Source organism: Parus major, chromosome 8 (genome assembly GCF_001522545.3).
Source record: "Parus major isolate Abel chromosome 8, Parus_major1.1, whole genome shotgun sequence".
NCBI classification, from domain to species: Eukaryota; Metazoa; Chordata; class Aves; order Passeriformes; family Paridae; genus Parus; species Parus major.
The window spans coordinates 9,644,812-9,665,659 of record NC_031777.1 but is presented as its reverse complement, the minus strand read 5'-3'; the positions used below and the strand labels follow the sequence as shown (position 1 = coordinate 9,665,659).

The 20,848-nt window shown below is 45.7% G+C and overlaps 1 protein-coding gene across 4 annotated transcripts in view; it reads right to left on the bottom strand.

Moving 5' to 3' along the window:
• Positions 1-20,341, bottom strand: part of NR5A2 (nuclear receptor subfamily 5 group A member 2) — an 87,998-nt gene extending 67,657 nt beyond the window's left edge. Inside the window, exons 1-5 of one of the 4 annotated variants that reach the window (XM_015636428.3) lie at positions 20,032-20,341; positions 10,127-10,264; positions 7,625-7,743; positions 6,261-6,402; positions 2,974-3,620 (exon numbers count right to left, since the gene is read on the bottom strand). In XM_015636428.3, coding sequence (XP_015491914.1) covers positions 2,974-3,620; positions 6,261-6,402; positions 7,625-7,743; positions 10,127-10,264; positions 20,032-20,095 — 1,110 coding nt within the window. In that variant the 5' untranslated portion in view covers positions 20,096-20,341. Of the gene's footprint in view, positions 1-2,973; positions 3,621-6,260; positions 6,403-7,624; positions 7,744-8,746; positions 8,978-9,638; positions 9,715-10,126; positions 10,265-20,031 lie in introns of those variants that run through there. The other 3 variants (XM_015636429.3, XM_033516359.1, XM_015636431.3) reach the window with 3 other exon arrangements.
• Positions 20,342-20,848: the final 507 nt, after the last annotated feature.

Here is a 20,848-nt window from a genome sequence, read left to right as displayed (position 1 = left end):
AAGCTGTAGCTCAGTGGTGGGTTTTGTTATTATCTCTATGGTAAATGTGGCCTAAACCACTGATGGACTGAATTTTTTATATCTTTCCCCTGAATTCTGATAACTACAAATCTCTAAATTTAGCAGAAAGGAAAAAGATTGCTCCTTTATATTAATTGAAGAGACAAGAGTGTAAGACAAAATTTAGAATGCAGTGAAAAGATACAGTAAATAATTGTAAACTTTCTGCCTGTAACTCACAGCCAGTTGTGTGAGACATCGCTCATCACGACAAAGCCCAGATGAATTGCACATAAACCACATTTATAATTTTGTACTATTTAATTATTTGAGTAATTTAAAATTTTAGTCCCAGAGATCTGCAAATGCACCTGTCTTATCTGAAAGTCATCTCAATATTCAGCTGTTGAGACAGGTAGGAATATGAGTAAAATATCTTTTTGAGTAAATACATACTTCTCAGCTGTGGATAGATAGGGAACAAAGCTAGCTGTTCTGAAAATCTAATTGCATCTTTATCACAATTGCCTCCCCTTCCTTCTGCATTTAAAATATGTCATATCCTTAGGTGGCTTTTTTTTTACCCTCTCCCACAGGTACTCATGTCCTGTGGAGCAATCTGAAATAAATGCTTTTACTACCTTGATCAGAAGAACCTGAAATCATGGATGGATAGAAGGGAGATACATTCAGGAAAGGTTTGGAAATCTGTTTAATATTGTTCTTGTCCTCTCAGCTGAAAAGAGAAATGTTGTTACTAAGTGATGATAAAAAACTAGGGTCTGATCTAGCATGCTTTTGAAATTGAAAAGCTTTAAATTCTTAGCATTGTGTATAATCTGGTCCCTAAATTTTGGATGTGGAGGGATTTCTGAATGAGTTGTTATTGTTCTGGAATGCTGTGCAATTTTGTTGATCTTGTCCAGATTAAAAAAATTATCTGGCTATGCCAGAAGATAAGAAACTGTCTGACCTCCAAGCTTCCATGATACAAAGGGTACAAGCACTAAGGTGAAAGCAATGCCTTCTTACAAATGTGTGAAAATCAGTTCATAAGCCAAAGGTTCTATGTAGCAAACTTTTAGATATATGTATTTCCAGAGGTCTGTGTGTACATAGTAATGTATAATACATCCAGAACCAGGAGAAGTTGGTCAGCATTTTTATAAACAAATTTCTGAATCTTTTGTGTCCATACTAGTAAACACAGGTTGGTTGAAGAATATAATCCAGGCTGAGGTTGGAGGTGAAAGCCATTTTTAAAACTGCTCCCAGAATAGCATGTCAAATACTTATAAAATTGGTCACTTTAATCATAAATGTAATTTTCGGGCAGATTTTTGGCTAACTTCAAAATTTTTACACTGAAAGGTATATGAAAGACAGTAATTTTTAACTCTAGAGTACTTTAGACTAAAGTGTATGGATAGAAAGATCTGGTCTCAGATAATTACCACATAGTCTATTGGAAATATAACATGTTCTCAATTTCAAAATTCAAATGATTTAAAATGAGTAGTGTGACTTATAGCTGACTACAAAATTGTATACAACTGAGATAGCAAACATGGCAGTCTTCTCCTCTCTTTAATGCGTTTTGGTTTTCCTCTCTGAGTAAACTTCCTCTCTTCTTTCTCTTTGAATAGCCTAAGCTTTCAATGACTCCTGCAATAATTCTCACAAAAAAATGTAGAGAAGCTGGAGTTGCATATACAGCATATATAGCTTGCTTTTCTTGTAATCTGGCTTTATGTTATGTGTCCACATCCTTATGGTCATGACAGACATACTGTTGCAGCAAGCTCTTTGAGTGCAGCTTTTCAATGGATCTCCTTTTTGTGTTCTTAACTCATGTAGATTCAATTCTCAGTGAAATCCTACAGTAATTTTTATATTTGGAAGCTGAGTTATATTCTCTTAGCTTGAAAGTAGTCAGAAATTATGGGCGGTCACAAAACTTTACAGATTTCGGTAGCAAATACTCATAGCAAAAACATCTCTCTATAGCAGACATAGTAACTAGCAATCTAACAGGGAAATTCAGAAGTGAGTTGAGTTCACCATCTTGAGGGGTTTTTTGAGACTGAAGATTATTCTTTCCAGAGCTAATTTCTGTATCAAGACAGTGGTTAAAAACTGCAGTTCATATCTATTATCTGATCTCAAATTCCTGGCTTAAAATTTCAGAATTGAAATTTCAGACCCGCTCATAACAGACCACAAAGTTGCTTTAACAATAAGTCTGAAAAATGTAACTGGGGAAATTTCTGTCCACCAGAAAGCAGTGCATGATGATTTCCTTAGTGCTCCAGCAAAATATAAGAGCCTAGAGGTCATTGTAGCAGCCTAGACTAAAGGAATCCCCCATGTATCAGTGGTGATCAGAACCAAAAGGAGTCCTTGAGGTATCTGCTTCCTCCTTGCTTTCTGTTCTGTGTATATCCTGCTTAGGTTTCAGTCTGTGTGGTTAATTAGACACACAGGAATGCATAAAAAAATATCCCATTGAGAATATTCCAAATATGAACTTATATAATGTGTGAATGGAGATGGACAGAAATGGCATTCCCCCATATGCTAAATAAGGTAATGAAATAATTACATAAATCAATGTGGAATGGTGTAACAGGTGTGCTTACAACCCTGAGTACAAGCTAGAGAGTGAGCTATGCTGACAGGGAAGGAGTAGAATTATGTGAGGCCCTATGGATGTTAACAATAGTTGTGATAAATAAAGTAGAGAAAAGCTGAACTGAATATTGAATCTCTTTGCTACAGCACATTACAGGCTCCGGTAGAAGTCATCAGCCAGTTTCTCCTTTTAATAGTCTGCCTACTTCAAGCCAAATAAATAAAGAATGAGGTGCCTGGGGGGGAGAAAACAAAACCCATGCTTTCCTGCTTGAAGTACAAGATTGTAAGAAATAGTATTTTTTTCTTGGCTGAATTATAATACATAAAATTTTTACCTACCTTAAGTTCTCTAAAGAAGATGCTACTCCTAGCCCACTCAACAATGGAGAAGAGAGTTTGGTCAGCCATTTTACACATAAGCCCGAATGTGTTGAGCTTCTCATGTTTGCTTCTGTTGGCTTGCTCTTGCTGCAGATACGCCATGATTTTAGCTTGGACTTGCGGCTCATCAGGCTCACATTTCAGGAGTTCCAATATCAGATGTGGGATACTTGCTGGTGAGCTTGTTTGATAACTATCCATGTATGAGTAGCCCATTATTGACTCTGGTGAGCTAGTGTAAGGGTCAGGATACTCGGACTTGATAGCACGGCTTGGAAAATGGCCATAGGTTTGGTAGCCTTGCAAACTGCCGTGGGGTGGCATTGTCATGCTGATGGGAGAAGTCACAAAGGGACTCCTGTCATAGTCTGTAGGAGGCAAGGCAGTATGGTTCAGAGGTAGGCCTTTAGAAGCTGAATGGATGTTCTGGATTGCAGAGGATATTGTCAGGTCAGTTGGCATTGCTTGGATCACCTGAGTCATGGCCTCAAGTTTCAGTCCATTTGCTCGGATAAGAGCTTTCTTCTGCTGCTTCAATGCCCTGTCTCTCTTGTACATTGGTCCAAACTTGTTTCGACCGCCACGCATTCGGTCAGCTCGCACAGCTGTCATGGGAAAGGAGGAAGTAAATCATTATTAACACTTGGAATTAACATTCTTAATCAAGCATATATTAGGAAAGAGCAGAAATGTAAAAATGTAAAAATGTAAGTATTTTTTTTTCCCCAAATTCAGAGATGCACTTTTATTCCTAAGGAAAGTATTTATTTTGACTTAACAAATGTCACTTTTTTCTAGTGATTTAAATGTCACATGCATATATTACTAGCAAAGAAGGACTTTTCTGTACATTGATTAGGACACGGGGACAAACACAATGGATGGCTACAGGAATTTCACACCTGCTATGGGATCATGTGGAAGTCTCAATGTACATATGGGTCTATATCAAGCTACTATGTCATTAAGAAACAAGGGCTGAAGTCCAGAATTTGTCTGAGACGTATCCAGCAGACCACATTGTCTCATTATAATCATTCCATTACTGCCTTCCACCACAGAAAACATCTGAAATGTAAATTGTGAAATGTTCAGTAGTCACAAAGAGGAATACATTTCTCTTGGAAAAAGGAAACATTTCCTTTTGACTATTCTATCCAGGTTGGTGTAAAACTTTGGGATTTCTAGTTAGCTGAGTTCTGTGGAAATGTTTAGCTGCAGTTGGAATGTGTGTAGAGAAAGCTGTCAGCTTGCTGCCTTCTACATGGCAAATAGAAGTGAAACAGAAACTGTTGACACTGTTCTGGCTCATAATATCTCTGGAATTAGAAATAATTAAAACAAATCCTACTCAACAGCTGCCTTGGAAGTCATACTGGTGGTCTCTGTCACCGCAGTGTCTGTCACCATGGGATATATGTAGTGGACTATTGAAGACTTTCACCAAGCCCACCTTGCCCAATGGCAATTAGACTGAAAGAGGAACCTTTGACAGCCTGGTGACACATTGAGACTGCTGAGATTGCTGGAGGTTAAGTTCTTGAGCTTTTTATCTTAGGGATTAGTAGGACATTAAAAATTTATTATGAATGCTAGATACGCATAATACTGTACCTTATCGTAAGGACTTTAATGTTTAATGATTTTTTTGGTCCATGGTAATTTATGAACTAGACTTTTAAGGCTATATGTATCACTATCAGGGAAATACACATATAAATGTCACAAGTATTTACAATTAAGAAAACATGTTCTTCCGATTTTCTAAACAGCGAAAAAGAAGTTGAATTTGTAGGAAAAATGAGCTGTCAATATTACTGCTGAATGTTGACTTTAAACCAAATGCATGAAATTAATTACATCACTAGTAAATGTAATTAATTTTAAATCTGTATACACAGTATCCTCACAGGTACTCTGCAATTAAAAACCATGAGCCAAATTGGATTAGCAAGTGCTTTTGTATAAGTACTACTTAAATTTAAGGTGAACTTTGTGTAATGACAGAAGACAAAATTTGGTCTTGTATCATTGTCAGCAAGTGAGGGGAGTTAAAAGAAAGTATTTTATCCTTCTTCTTCTTAATGCCAAAAAAGACAAAAGGATTCCACATGTCCTGTAATTGTATTATTTGAATTTGGAAGCACATGCAATGATGCAAGATGTTTAATTAGATGTTTAGCAGTGTGTCAGTGCTAGTTCAGTTTTGTGGGAAAATACAACACTATTGAATCAGTCAAACTGCAGGAGGCTGATGTTTCTGTTTATCTGCATTTATATGAACAGCTTCCCTTTGCCAGAGCTTGGTGACTGGCTTTTATCCTTTCTGGTTCCCTTCATGGCTTGTAGTTTTCCCACTTGGCCTGATTTTTTCTGGTTAAGCATCTAGGGCGAATGTCATTTCATACAGTTGTAACAGTAAGGAATTTAGGAGCTTGTCCTTGGTCAAGGAAAAAATGTCATCTGCTCCAAAATCTGAATTTTAAGATTTTATATATATCAAAGTTAGAATGAACCATTTATGATTCACAAATTCAAGTTGATTCTATTTTTGCATTTGGTTATCTTAAAGGTATTGTACACTTTTTATTGTTCTCTGTAGATGAGAAAGTGAATTGAAGTCAAAAAGTGTATTTTAACACGCTTTATCTTCTTTCCATTGCAATAGCCTTGCAGGTGTAGCATCACAAAAAATATTGGACACAACTTCAGAGATTATTTGGTTCCTAATCTCAAAGGCAAGTCAGTGTGAGAAAAACCCTTATCTGTTTCTTTGTATTCTTGTTGTCAGAAGAGCATACATAAAAAAACCAAACCCAAAACAATCCTAGATAAAATACATAAAATCAGATCACTCTCCATAGCAAAAGAATATTTTTTTTTCTAATTTGGACGCTTGTTACAAATTTTATGTTTTATCTAAATTAAGTCTTTTTTAAAAGCTGCAAAACTATTCAATCTACATCCAGGAATTCACAAACTTTAAAAGCCTAAAATATCAAGCTATATAGTTACATGACAAAATGGATTAAGATTCTGACTGGTTTCTAAATGGTAGTGATCTACCATTTACTTATTAGACTTTTTTTATAAAGCAACAATTTCACTGACCATACAAAGTAACCTTTTATTATAATTTCAAAGCCATAGCTATATAACTTTTAAATATAAAATACTGTACATTAATATCTTATCCTATAATTTCATAGTATAGTTGAAGATACCAGCAAGACTATAGCTCTTACCTTCCAATTTCATTCCAACACTTAGACATTTTTGAAATCGACAGTAAGGACATCGTTTTCGCTGTGTTTTGTCAATCTGGCAATTCTGATTTTCTATACATGTGTACCTTTTGTTATTCTGGACTGTTCTCTTAAAGAATCCCTGTATGATAGACACAAAAATTAGCCTGTTTTGCTTGAACGTGTGTTTCAGCATTTTATGGAAATCATTGTAAGATAATTTTCAGATAAATTTCAGATGCCATTCAAGCACTTACATAGTTTATTTAAAGTTAGTCAGCTGAACCCAGAAGAAAGCCACCAGGTTTTCTTGTGTTAGTGCTATGTTTTATAGACTTGATGTCAAAACTTGCTGAGACTTTAGGGAGGCTGTAGCCTTCTGTGCTTCTAACACCGGTGGCAGAAATAGTGACACTGACTGCTTCCTTTTGTATACTTTAATCATTGCAGAATTATTAAAGTCTTCCTTTTAAAGTAGTTTTACATGAAATAGGCAGGAATGCTGTTGCAAAGATAAGAAAAGTACAGAGTACCTCTGGCTATCTTACTTCCTAGTGGGGCATGCTGGAGGCATAGTAAGTGCTTGTCATTCACTTCTCGTTGCTTATTTTTTTAGTAAAAATCTAGTGGACTAAGTTAATTTTTCCATGCAACTAAGTGTTTTAAATGGTGTTATTCTGGCAAAGGAGCTTCACTTACAGTGCACTGCTTAAATAACAGTAAAAAAACCTTCAAAAATTTTTACATGAAAAATCTAACTTGTCATAAATTCACAATTACTTAAACCTTATAGCACAACAGAATAACACAGGTATATTCATCTTTTTATATGTTAATTGGTTACTTGACTTTGTGTGTCAAGTGAACTCTGAAAGTTACAGTTTGCATGAAAAAAATGCATGGTCATTATAATCACATAAATCTACATTGCAATATTGAAGGATGAAAATAAAAATCTTAAGAAAGCTGTATTAGATTTTGCAAAGCTAATCTGCATTAAGGATAATCTTCCTACTTTATTCTCCAGAAAAAGTAATATAAATCAACTAAAACCAATATTTAGCACAGTTAGCAATGAAAGTTGTTCTCAGAGCTACATCATGACAGCAAAATTCTAAAAAACAATGACAAAACTGCAATGCTAAATAGTCCAAGTTGTTTGCATTTGTGCAGATCTCTCTCTCAGAGACTTCTACGTCCTAAAGCTTTTTGATGGTTAATTATTTTATGTGAATGTATTAAGAAACATATAAAAAAACCCCCAAAATATTATACATCTGGTTTATTTAATGATAACTTTTTTCTGCTTATATTTGAAACATTTTTGCTGTACTTGTGTTTTAATGTAGTAATTAGCACAGAACCTTGCAGCTTTCACAGGTGAGAAGTCCATAATGGTACCCAGACACTTTGTCTCCACAGACTGGACACAGCTCTTCAAGGTCTTCATCGTAAGAGTAATTCACCATTTTAAACTGAGACACTGGGAGAAAAAAGAAATAGCATATTCAATTAGAATTGACATTACTAACTCAAATATTCTGCAACTTTCTCATCTAGAGAGGAAACTTACTTAAACAAGCACACCACTGAAAGCAGGGAGAAAAAAAGTTTTATTTAAAAAGACAAATTGCATGAAGACATGCAACTTCCCATCATCATCAAATCTGCATGGTACTTAGCAAGTGTAATAAAACGCATCAGCATCTATGTTTTAATTTTCTAAATGTTTATACTTATAGATCACCTTTAGCCTAGTCCTTATTTTATGGAATCACAAACTTAAAGAATTAATTTAATCCGAAAATGATCAGGGGCAAGCTTTAAAAAAGCTGAACGAAAATATTGTCACTTCTATATTGAAAGTAATTATTTTCCCTTAAAGTTTTCTTTCAATATCAGCCCGCAAATTTTTACCTAGACTAAACCCGTATCTCACAGACCCAGAACTTTTGCACCGTGTGAAATACAAGTTAGTTACTCGCAAAACCACTTAAAACGACGTCCTCCGCGCCTCCCATGCCCGTCGTGTCGGGCAGACCGCCACCCCTGCGGGCCAGGGAGAGCGCTGCTTGCCGGCACCCCCGGCTGTCGCAGCCAGCAGCTCCGGGGCCAAGGGGGAGACGCTTTTCAGCTGTGCCCGTGTCGGCAGAGGGACACGAACCGGGACCGCCGTGCTCGGGGATGCGCTCAAGGGTCTGCCCGGCCGGCAGACCCGGCGTCCCCCGCTACCGGGGCTGGCGTGAAATCTGCACGCCGGGGCCGCCTGAAGTTTCTGCCGCTCGGGGAAAAGGCGGGGAGGAGCCGGTGGTCAGGAGAGAACGGGGTGCTAAAATATGCGGAATGAAAGCACGGAGCGTGCCCACTCGAGCGGGGCTCCCCCCACAAGGAGCGCAGTCAGCCTGCGGTTACTCCTAAGAAGAAACCCTGCTGCTCAGTGCAGGGCCGGTTTCCTTCCCGTTTAGCCCTGCCGCTAAACCTCCGACCTGTTCGGCAAGCACTGTGGCAGAGGAGGACTCCGGAACAAGGCGAGACGCGTTGGGCATCGCCGCTGGACTGCTTAGGATGTTGCCTCTTTGTCTTTAACTCTGCGGCTGCCACCGTTCGGGGGCACCGGGACGGTCAGACTCCGCCCGAAGCCCCCGGCCCGGCCGCCCGGGTTACCAAGGCAAGGGGTTTCACTCGAGGAAGCTCCCGGGGAGCTCGGGGGCATTATCCCGCCGTCACACTGCCGCCAAAACGTTTCCTGAGCCTCCTCGGCACGGCCGGGGATCGCCGCCTGTCAGCGGCGTGGGGCGGACACGGGGCGGCCGCAGGCGGAGGAGGAGGAGGGCCCGGCCCTCCCCTCTGCTCCCGCGGTCGCGGCTCCTGTGTCCGGCGCTTCGACGAAGTTTCCCTCCCCGTAGGAGAACGTGGGAAAGCAGGGGTTTTCCGAGCACCGCGCCCTTGCACGGAACCTCCTCCACAGGAGACTCACGGGGCTGTCGGGTCGCCCCCAGCACCGCCGAAGCCCCCAGCCCACCCTGCCCTACTTCCCAGCAGGCTCCCTAGAGGAGAGGGGATAATTTCTAAAGAGCAGCCGGGATGGGAGTTTCTTCCCCGGGAAAGTCGCGCCGGGCGTGGCGGGCAAACCGGGTTGCCTGCTCGAAGGCAGGGAGCCGACCCTCGGCGGGGTCTGCACCGCCTCTCTCCGAGCACCACGCCGGCCCCGAGTGAGGAACCGAGAACAGTTCGGTCCCGCCACCCCACATAAATGTTTCCAGCGCCATCCCAGCTCGGACATCTCTCTGCCTTGCTGGGTACCCCGCAAATCCGCCATGGAGTCAGAGCTCTCTCCTACGAAGTTTCGCGACACCGCCGCTGCCACCTGCACGGTACCTGTGGGCGCCACACCCGTGGGACAGAGCCCTCGGGTCCCGTTTCGGGACGGTGTGTGACACGCGGGGTGCTCGCCAGAACTTCCGCACGTAACTTCACCTGCCATAAACGTCGAGGCAGTTTTGCGTGGAACGGGGATTAGACCGAGATCCCCTGGATCTGCAGCGAGGCCGGGCAGCGTCCGACGAGACGCCTGCACCCCCGGGTACGCTTGCGCCGGGGGGATGCTTGGCGGCTCCTCGGCCCCGTTCGCACCTTCTGAGCAGGGCCTTGTCACCTCGGCCCTGGCACCCCGGCCCCCGGTACTCGCTCGAGCCACTCTGAAAGCTGGCCCGCGAAGGCAAGGGCTCGACGGGGCGTGGAGCGGGCGGTGACGGGACAGGTCGCAAGCAAATGCCGCAAACTTTTTTGGTAGGACGAAGGGGCGCTTTGCCGAGGGAAACCCGAGCGTGCGCGGAGGGGGAGCGCCCTGCGTCTTCCCCCCTTACCTTGCATGTTTTCCGGCATCTGCCCCTGTTCCCCATTCGACCGGGCGAGTCCGAGGGCCTCCGTTTCCACTTTGGGTAGCATGACAAGGCGGCTGCGGGCCGGGCTGGGGGCTCCGTGTCCGTCCGCGGCACCAGCACCTGGACACGGCAGCACAGATTTAGCTGGAGCAAGGGGCACTCGGCGGCTGCTGCCTCTTCCCCCTCTTCCTGTTTTTCCCTCCCTCTGCTCCACGCCAGCCCTTGCCCAGCTGCAGCGGGAGCACCGAGCGGCCCCGGCCGCCGGGAGGAGCCGCCGGGTGCCCGCGGCTAGGGGAGCCGCGGAGCGGTAGTCGGGCAGCAGGCGGCGGGGAGCGGAGGAGAGAGAAGGTGGAGGAGGAAGAACGGGGGTGCCGGGGAGGAAGGAGAAACCCCGGGAGCCCGCAGCAGCTCCGCTCGGGGTTCAGCACGGCGGCAGCCCGGCTCCCCGATCCATGCGTAGCGGCACAGCGCACCGGAGCACTCTGCCGCCGCTGGTGCTGCTGGACAGGGTTCCCACCCCCGTCCCCCTCCTCCTTCCCCTCCCCCTCCTCCTCCCCCTTTTCCCCCTGGTACAAGTACGGAGGTGCCGAGTCGGGACCTCTAGCCCCAGACCCGCGGGGAGGCGCTCCCGGAGCCCGGGGGCTGCAGGGAGCGAGGTCTCTGGCGAAGGGGGGCCCCGACACCGTCGCTGCAGCCAATAAGACAGAGGCGGGATGAGCAACACCCCCAGCGCGCACACATGCACGGAGCACACACAGTGGCCCAGCGCAGTCACCCCCTACCCGGTTCTTAAACGGGGCTGCGGTGTGAGGGTCTGGGCTGTTGCCTCCCCTCCCTGCCCCAGCGGAGCCCGACGGGCCACAAGCCTTGCCAAGCTACTTCAGCGGCCGTGCCTCTTTGCCAGTGGGCAGCCACGCTGTCTCTCCTGAGGCCGGTGGGGCAATGCCTCAGCCCGGCCAGCAGCGGCTGCGGGGACCCCGGCCCTCGCCTTCCCTCTGGGCGGGCGGGGGTGGGCAGCGGAAACCCCTGTCCTTGCAGCCGCGTTACCTCCGCGCAGCCCTGGAGTCTGAAACAAGCAAGCGAGAACAGCGTTGGAGCTCGCTGTACCTACTCAGGCTTATTGGGTATCCATTTCATAAACTTCTTGGGAAATCGCTCAGTGCCAGTTGCATCGTTTGCACAAAAGCCAAAGCCCTGGCAGAGCCATCGCTTGAGCTCCTATTCCCCGGCTTACAGTGCAGCAAGCGGCACTATTTTCCAAAATTGTCCCAAAGAACTCGTTTCTCGCAAGTGTGTGCCTCAGCTGCGAGAGCCGAGCGGTCCCGCGGCGCAGAGTTGCGGGGGCTCCGGGGGCGGCTGGGTGCCGGCAGCCCGGCGAGTGGGGTCGGAGGTCTGCCTGCCTTCGTTGGCCTTTATGCCTCTCTCTCCGGCAGGGTCCGGGGGGTTCCACGCCGTTCCTACCACGCCGCGTAGGTTTGGTGGTGTGGGATGAGTGATATATTTGCACCTTGGAAAGCATCCGAGCCTCTTGTCCGGGCGCTCGTTTTCCCGTACTTCCCTGACTCTTTAATATATAGTATAAAATGTTGTATATATTAAGAGCTGAAAATGTTCGGAGGTGAAAACTGCTTCCTATGGAAAGTGGGGCACGGAAGTGTTGCATCGCGGAGTATTGCATTTCCCATCGGCTAGGAGAGCGATAGTGAAAACCGGCGGTAGCTGGAACTTATTCAGTAGTGCTGATGACCGCAGGTGAGCCCGCGCTGAGACAAGCGCTCCACATGCGGAAAGCGGACTCGACTGTGCTCTTAACTTTTTGCATCCGGTAGCTGGGAGACCTTTGCTAACTCAACGCAGATTCCTAGCCAACCCAACACCTGCAACGCCGGAGTAAAAAGTTTTTTCCCTTCTCTGCGCAGCGTTTGATATTTGGGGGATGGATCCAACGCTCAGAGAGGCCCGGACCTCTCTGTCTCCTTCCATTCTCACCTTTCGCCATTCCCCTTCGGGCAGGAGCGCTAGCGGGAGAACGATTCCAACACGTTATTTCTCAAGTTATGATTTCACAATTAAACAGGTCGTCTGCAAATAAGTTTTAGGACAGCAATATGGCAAGATGCGGGTGTGAGAAGCTCGATGGCTAAGAAGGGGTTGACTGGAAACCATCTAGAGAGAATGACCCCGTTTCTGCAGAAGCAGCTCGGGTTGAGACCCTGTCTCGGCCCTTGGGAAGTTATTCCCAGGTGCATTAGTTACAAACAATCCCTCTGTAAGGCGCCACCATGTAGCATCGCCTTGCGCTGAGCCCAGGCGGCTCAGCACTGACGGCGACAACAGCATAGCACCGATTCCGCTCCCTCCCCGGGGTGCCCGCTGTGAGGGCTGCGGATCGGGGGTCTCCCCGGCGCGGAGGGACCGCGGCCCTCCGGCCCTGTGAGCCTGCGGCCGGGCCGCCTGGGCCCGACGGGCGGCCAGAGCGCTTCGGGGGCGGCTCTCACACGAGCGGCGCCTCCTCGCAGCCCTTTCCCGCAGGAGAAGAGTCGTCGGAGCACAGCTCCAAGCGCATTTACAGCAGATCATCAGGGCACCTGCGGACCTGGGTCCTGCAGCCCGCTGGGCTTCATCGGGGACAACCGGTCCCTTCTCTCCTGCTCGCCGCAGGTCACGGCGCTTGGCGACGCCCCGACGGGCGCTCCGTGCTGCCACTCTCGTTACTGCTGCTGCGGGAAGGCAGCCGCGTTTTGGGGAAAAGCCGGGAAAGGAAAGACCGTATCCGGACAGGGCAGGCGAAAGCATCCCGAGCGTTGCCGGGGTGAGGCGGGCTGCGGCCCCCGCTGACACCTCGGCCAAGTGCCCCAGCAGGCGGGTGGCCCGAGCAGGGCCGGCTCTCCCTGGACAACACACCCCCGCGGGCACGGCCTCAGCACCGGCCCCCAGGCTCTTCACTCCTACTCGGGGGCTTAGTGTCATTCTGCCAGGGAATTGTTTGGATTGAGTTCCGAGTGTACGTGGCAAAGTCACTCTGCAAGCTATCACTATGGATGAAAATACTTTGGAGTGGTTATTACACATCCACATTTCTCCGAAGTAACAGTTTAGGGCAGTACGTATTATAAATGATACCTGATCCCTTGTGGCTACATGTAATTTAACATGGAGTTCTAGCTCTCATGATTGCCTTGAGCAACCTTAATTACCCTTTCTTCTATTCTCTTCTCCATTCCTTACCAAGTTCTCCAAACTTTTTCTTTCTTTTTTTTTTTTTTTTTTTAATGCGATTTCTCTCCTGAGTTTGCCTGTCTTGTTCTGACTTTGCCTGAAGGTCTTGATTGACGTGTGTAATTATAATTATAAAAGATGATGGCTCCGGGAGCTTCCAGCAGCCTTGATTAGTATAAGAGCAAGACCTGGAATACTTTATACTTCCCTATTTAAATGTATGTACATTTACATTAAAAAACCCCTCACTCTCTAATGTTAAATAATCTGAAGCTTTTCCACCTCTTTGTTTCCAGGGTAGAGGCTTCTGTGTGATGATATTTCAAGGCAAGCTCCAATTGCTTACAGCTTCCAAGAAGCTACAGAACCTGAGCAAATTTCAAAGACTTTTTCCCTAAGCAGAGATATTTCCAACTTGGAATGATCTGCTCGATGAGAAACAAATAGAATGCTCTCTTCGAGCTTTGTGTCGAAAGGTGTCTCGGAGAAGGTTTGAATTACCTTCCCAGCAAAGCAGCGAAAGTGCGTTTAGTTGGTGGGGTGGGGTGGAGCGGGGAGGGGGGAAGGTAGATGTTGAAGAAAAACTTCCCAGAAGCAAATGAGCGGAGGACTGAAACTCTTCCACTGGGAAGTCTAAATCCAAAACCGATCAAAAAGACTAAAATGGAAGTATTTAAGGAGAGAAATCCGCATCCTGTCTCCCTTTCTCTCCCCTTGAACATTCCCGTTTCCCACCAGCGCGGACCCCCTCTCAGCCATCAGTCAATGAAAGCAGTGACTTCAGCCAGGCTCGGGGAAGGAGTCAGCATCACGCATCTTGTCCTCGGCACAGCGACTCAGCCTCGGGCACAGGCTGTCACTGCCACGGGCACGCAGTGGCGCTGCCCCGGGAAGCGCCCCGGAGAAGGCAGCGTGCGGCAGGCACGGGATCCCTGTGCAGCTGGAAAAGTTCAGAACGCGATTTTGCTGCTTGACCTCACACACCTGTCATGCCCAGTTTTACGAGACTATTTACACCAGGAAAAATATAGTCAAATATAGTCAAATATACCTCTCCTGTCTCTCCTCTCTCCTCTCTCCTCTCTCCTCTCTCCTCTCTCTCTCCTCTCTCCTCTCTGCTCTCTCTCTCCTCTCTCTCTCCTCTCCTCTCCATCACCTCTCCATCACCTCTCCACCTCTCCTCTCCATCACCTCTCCTCTCCATCACCTCTCCTCTCCATCACCTCTCCTCTCCATCTCCTCTCCTCTCCTCTCATCTCCTCTCTATCACCTCTACAGTACAAAGGACAGAGTACCTCAAAACCTTCCAAACTCCGTAGCCAACGGTCTTCTCTCATCATTTTGCCGATGCGATATGGCATTCAATTTCTAGGGATTCATTAAATGGAGATTGCTAGTGCCTCCAACTCAGGCTTTGGGAAAGAAACTGTCCCCTCTAGAAAGAAAAAACAAAGCAACAAACAACCCAGAACAAAAATCCCTAATTTACAAAATCAGTCTACCCCAAACACAAAAATACACTTCCCCTCATTTTTTTTTTTGTTTGTTTGTGTTTTTTGTTTGGTTTGTTTTTGATCCACTGTCGTCAAAACAGAGTGGATGCCTCAGACTGAAAGTAGTAAGGTTTTGTAGTAAAAGGCACTCCACAAAGGATCACGTCTGTGTTTGTTGCCTTTCTTTTATGCAACTAATCATTCATTTTTGCTTTACGGAGACGTCGTTCCTCTCTGGTCCGGCATAGAGAAGAGAGCCAATTCCAAACGGTCAGTTATTGACCGAGAGGCTGATTTTCAAGCTCGGCCGAGCTCCTGCTGCCCGCCGGAATGCACTGCTCTGTTATGAGCACCTGGCAGCAGCGTGATGCAGAATGACAAGAGACTCCGGAGAGAGGAGTGAGCAGGGCCAAGTGGGAGGTAAAGCATCGCTCTGATTGCCTTTCTTTTATTGGTAAGTGAGTCATCAGTGAGGTGTCGTAACTGCGTCCCGCCGCCGTCTGCTCCGTCCCGTCCGGGTCGGGGCGCGGGGCCTCGCCGTGCCCCCGTGAGCATTGCCCGCTCGGGGTGCGCTCCCTGCGGCGGGGCGGCCCCCACGCGTGTGGGCAGGGACGGCCGGGCACTTCTTGCTGCAAGGCAGCTTTCCGACCGACTTTCTGCTGAACTAACTGGAAGGCGTGGAGGGGCTAAGGCATGCCTGGGCGCCTTTGGGGACGGGGTGCGTCAGGGCTTCCCTGGATCGCTCCCACCAGCAGCAAACGGGAGTCTTTTTGCTTCAGCCCTTAGAAAGATCCAGTTTTACAAGCAGGTACTCTGTTAGAAATTTCCCCTTCCCCTCCGGCCCCGAAATTACATGAATTCTGTACGGAAAACGCCTTCTAGTTCTGCACTGCCTGGACCTGTTGCCGCTAATGGCGCGACGGAGAACCGCGCTGGCTGCTGTCGGCCGCGGGGGCCGCGGCTTCCCCCGCAGCCGGAGGCGGGGAGCCGAGTCCAGCAGCCGGGCTCCTCTCCGTGCCCGCCCGCCCAGGAGCGGAGCCGCTGCCCGCGGCGGACGCGGCACTGCCCGGACCATCCCGACGCTCCCCTCTGCCGCCATCCCATCGCCCCCTCCCAGCACAGATAATTACTCTCTGACGAGGCTACTTTGTTTCTGTCTCTGCTGCCCTTTTGGAGCCGAGTGTGGAACGTCTAGTTAAAAAGCTAGAGCTTAGTCTGGAAATAGAACTCCAAATATATTTGTATATACCGCAAGGCTCTTGTCAGGGCTGAGTGCCGGTCTCTGTATCATAAGAGATAATTGATTTCTATCCTGCACAGACAGGCTTAAAAATGAAATTTCTTTTGCTGAGGCAACTGACCTTGGTATGCTGGTGGAAAAAAGAGATGGTCTAGGTCTGCTTTTTCCCTTCCCTCATGTTTCAAAGCTCGGAAAACTTTATTTAAAAATAATTTTTATAGCTGATCTTTATAATGAAAAAAGTTCACACTTGTACATATCTATCTATCCCAAGATTTATCCATACATAATGTAAAATCATAAACTATGAAAAGATAAACTAGGCATAGTTTACCCTGAGAAATCTTTATAAGGATTCTGGACATATGCATGTCTTTTCATTGCACATAAGAATGTATTAATATGTATTAATATATAAGGTTGCATATAGATATAATATATATATGTACTCATGTAATGTATTAGTAAACTCTAGGCATTAATAATGATCTGTCATGAGAAGTTTTAATGGGTTTCCCCACAAGACAGACACACACAACTCCTGAAGACAATTCTTCATTTTCACCCTATATATATATATAAGAAAAGTTTGAGAACTGACCTTTAAATTACCCACAAAGACAAGTAGCTTAAGGCATTTTGTCAGTAGTGGAGATCTCCCTCAGAAGACCACAGACATAATCTTTCCTTTGCCTCATGTATTTTGGTATTGAAAATCAGACTAAGAGAAAAAATTAGATGTAAATGTAAATACTGCCCCTTTTGTAGGAAGCTCATTTGCAGTATAAGCAAATGAAGACATGAAAAGTGGGAAGGAAAATGATAAATGTAAAGAGTAACAGCAAAAGTCTACTGATACAAGAAAATAACCTATGGCATGTCTTACAGCCCTCACACAACTCAAACTGTTCAGTTCTGTGAAAGTTATACCTGCATAAATGCTGGTCAAAATACTGATCCAAACTTTTAAAGATAGCATATGCTGTCTTCGTTAATCATATTAAAATGCTACTATTCCTATTACTACTAAACATAAAAACTAACTTCACTCAAACTCATGAGCCCCGATTTTAATACTGTTAATTGCCTGAGGACATTCTACAAGCTGAAAAATGTCACAGTTGAAAACTGCAAGTAGATTATTCTTCCTCTTAAATAACCATTTTTTTATTAATTAAATAGTTATTTCTGTTAAATAATCATAGCTGATGCTTATAAAAATTGTATAGTGTCCCTGATGACACTAAGACAAGAGGCTGATTACAGGAAAAGTAAAACTAGCCAAGTATCTTTGTATTGCTTCAGAATCTGATAGAAGAAAAAAATCATGGCACTTCCATAAAAACTTTTATAAGTTCATATGGTGTTCATTCATCTGGAAGATAGGATGTACTATTAAGGTTTTGTGAATTCTAGTTGTCTCTTTGATCATATGACTGTAAACCTAAAAGCAGGTGTCAACAACCGGTAGTGCCCATTCACACTCCAGCTCCAGGCTGGTTGTGTTTGCTCTCCAAGGGAGAGATCCACTGCTATTTATATCAGTGGAGTCTGATTTGCATTCATGGGAGCTGGAAGATGCCTTCGTTGCTGGGAGGAAGCTGTGACATGCCAGTGGTTTATAGCAAAAACTAACTTATTGCCAGATGGGGGAATGTGCAGAGTGCATCCAGCAAAGCAGGTGCTCCCTGACGAGGACAACTCAGCCTCTGTGGTGGGAAGCAACAAGTGTCCCTGGCCTGAGGGGCTGCTGGGCTGAGCTGCAGAGGCTGTGACAGCCTCTCACAAGCCCACCCACTCTGCCTTGGTTAGAAAGAAAAAAGTGAAGGAGATGCCAGGCGTGACTGGACAAAAGCAAAAATCTAGGGATAGGATTTACTCTTATGAGCACATGACCCTGCTGCTGACTGTACTTATACCCTGGGAGGACAGCTTTTTCTCCTAAAAAATCACTCCCCAGTGCAAATAAGAACAGAATCTGGCTCCTTCCTATTTGGTTCCCCCAGCTGTGAGCAGAGGCCAACAGGTTGGTGCAGGTTCCAATTAACCCTCAGGTATGTGGTGATCAGTTCACAAGGCTGAGTTAGGTGAGCTTTTCAGGGAGCTTACCATGGGTTCTGGCTGAGTAGTGTCATGGAAGGACAGAATCCTTCCCCTGACTCAGAGTACAGAGGATTTTGGAAAGTTTCACGAGATTTAGGCCTGCTTATTTCTGGACCATGCTTTGTGAATCTGTCTTGGTATATTTATGACACAGCACAAGTATAAATGGTATGGTGACGAGAGTCTCTGCTACTCTCTGTAGCAATCTGTTTTCTCATATCCACCTGATTTTGGGAATCGAGCCCTGCCAGTCTTCTGAACCATGAAAATGGCATTTAATTGGTCTAAATATCCCAGGTGTCTTATTTCCCCCTTCTGCTAGGGTTTTATCCTTTCACCTTAAGAAACCTTATCTGAGTGACCACTATTCAGATACGTGAGATGAATAGCTATTTTACTATTTCTCAGGAGAGGGATCCAGAGGGTTCCTCTGTGCAAACCAGAAGGAGTAACAGTTAAAAACCTGGAGGGCAAGCTGGACTTGCCACCTTTTTCCATATATTTCTGGGGGCAGAGCTGTGCAGAGGAGCACCCCATACCTGTAGAGAAGCATGGAGACTCTGATGGGACATCTGGCTGAAACATGGTTGGGTCCAAGATGGGGCTCCTTCCTTGGGAGAAGCAGCAGCTCCACCCAGAAGATAAAGATCAGTTTGTTTGAGGCTATTTCCTGCAGCTGGTGCTGCACCCTCCATCATCATGGTCCCAAAGCTTCCCTGGATGGCAAGGTGCCCACATCACACCCAGCATCAGGGTGAGCTGTGATGACGCACTTTGGGACAAGAGGAGGAAAGCGTGCCCTGATTCCACTTGTGGGCCAAAGATCCCTTCTTTCATCTCTGCCAGGAACTGCTGTGCTGAGCCACAACCTTGCAAAACCCTGGGCTGTGGAACTTGCAGTGCTGCTGTGCTGGCTTGTGAAGCACCTTCTGCTCCATGAAGGAGAGGCTTCCCTTGGTAAGCCTTCTGCAGCCCTGCTTGGCCCCAGTTTCAGCCTGGGGACAGCTTGGTGGGACAGGGGATGTTCGCCCTGGCAAAGACACCTTGCTCCAGGTGTGTGGTGAGAGACAGAATGGCCTGAGACAGGAAATGTATGGAGAAGGGCAGGGAGGTGGTGGGGACATGCACCCACTGGGACTCAGCCACAGCCTGGGACAGCCTAGGACATGCTGGGACAGCTGGCTGTGCAATGCCCTTTGTGCCTGCAAGCCAGAGCAACCTGTGCCTGATGGCTTTCTGAAAGGGAGTGGGTGCTGTTTCCATATGCTACTGAAGGTATTCACTTCTTTGCTGCTCTGAAGTCTTAACTGACTTGTGTATTATCCAGCCCACTCCCACTGAATGACATACCTTAATTTTTAGCTGTAAGAAAGAATCTGCATTTGACAGAAACTACAGTATTACTGAAAAGACACAAAACTATTCCTGAGGTTTTCTTCAATATGAATTATCAGGCCAGAAGCAATTTAAATCTAATTTTTTTGCAAATGTTTCTACATGCACACACACAATTTCACAGTTGTTATCAATCCTAATAAAGATACTGTTAATTATTAAATAATAAATATTTGATAATTGCATCTCTAGAGAAAATTATTACTCTCTGGATTATCATCTGTTTTCTTATATTTTTACTATTATTTTTATTACTATTACTTTTCTTATATTTTTTATTATATTTTCTAAGGCATTGTAAATTTGTTTCTAGCCTAAATATATGTGCAAATTAGTCATGGGCTCACCCAATTGTAGTGATTTTTTTCAGTTTGGATAGCCACAAATCTAATATATTTATACAGAATCTTCAAAACTGTTAGAAAACTGTTACTTACCAGCAGATGTAAGTCCATGTTTTATAGATTCCTGTATGATGGCTGCGTGGGAACCAGAAGACATTGTTAGGTGTAAATATATCGTATCCTTGGGTACAAGGGGTACAGCATTGAGTACAGGAGAGGTGCAGCCTGTAAACTTTTCTGGCCTTGAGACCCAGGCTATGATAGCCTTAAGTGAAAGTCAGAGTGACGAACAACAACAACAAAAAAATTATCCAAGAATTCAGAAAGTAACGAGCATGTCTTTGAGTGGACTCTGTACTTTTTCCAGCATTAGTGACCTGCTGTAAACCATATATCCCATTTCATGATAGTCTCTAATCAGAAGCATTGCAACTTGTGATAGGTTTGGCACCATCACGTGATTTAGTACAGCTTGATAAGAGACCCTGTTATAAAGTGACAGCAAAAGAGATAAGAACTGTTGGCAGATAATGGCAGAGAAATGATTAACCTGGAGTGGAGAGGTGCTGTGAAGCCCAGAGAGGGGAAGGTTGTAAAGTTGTGGGGTCATAAGATCATACTGAGTGGATGAAAAGCCATACCAACATGAGCGTAATGTCTATAAACTCAGACTTATGACCTGTTTTCTTGATGCCATCACCTCTTTGCCCAGTGGACAGCAAGCATGGTCGTTTTGTCTTCTGTAAACACTCTTTGGATGGCAAAACAATCAAACTCTAATTCCTTAAGGGAGGCTTCTGAATGTGCTGGGGATTCTACGTTCTGACTAACAGCACCAGCAAATCTCTGCTGATAGTTTGTCAGACAAAACCATTTTATTGCCCCAGTCCTCAGGCTGGAGAGTAGCTCC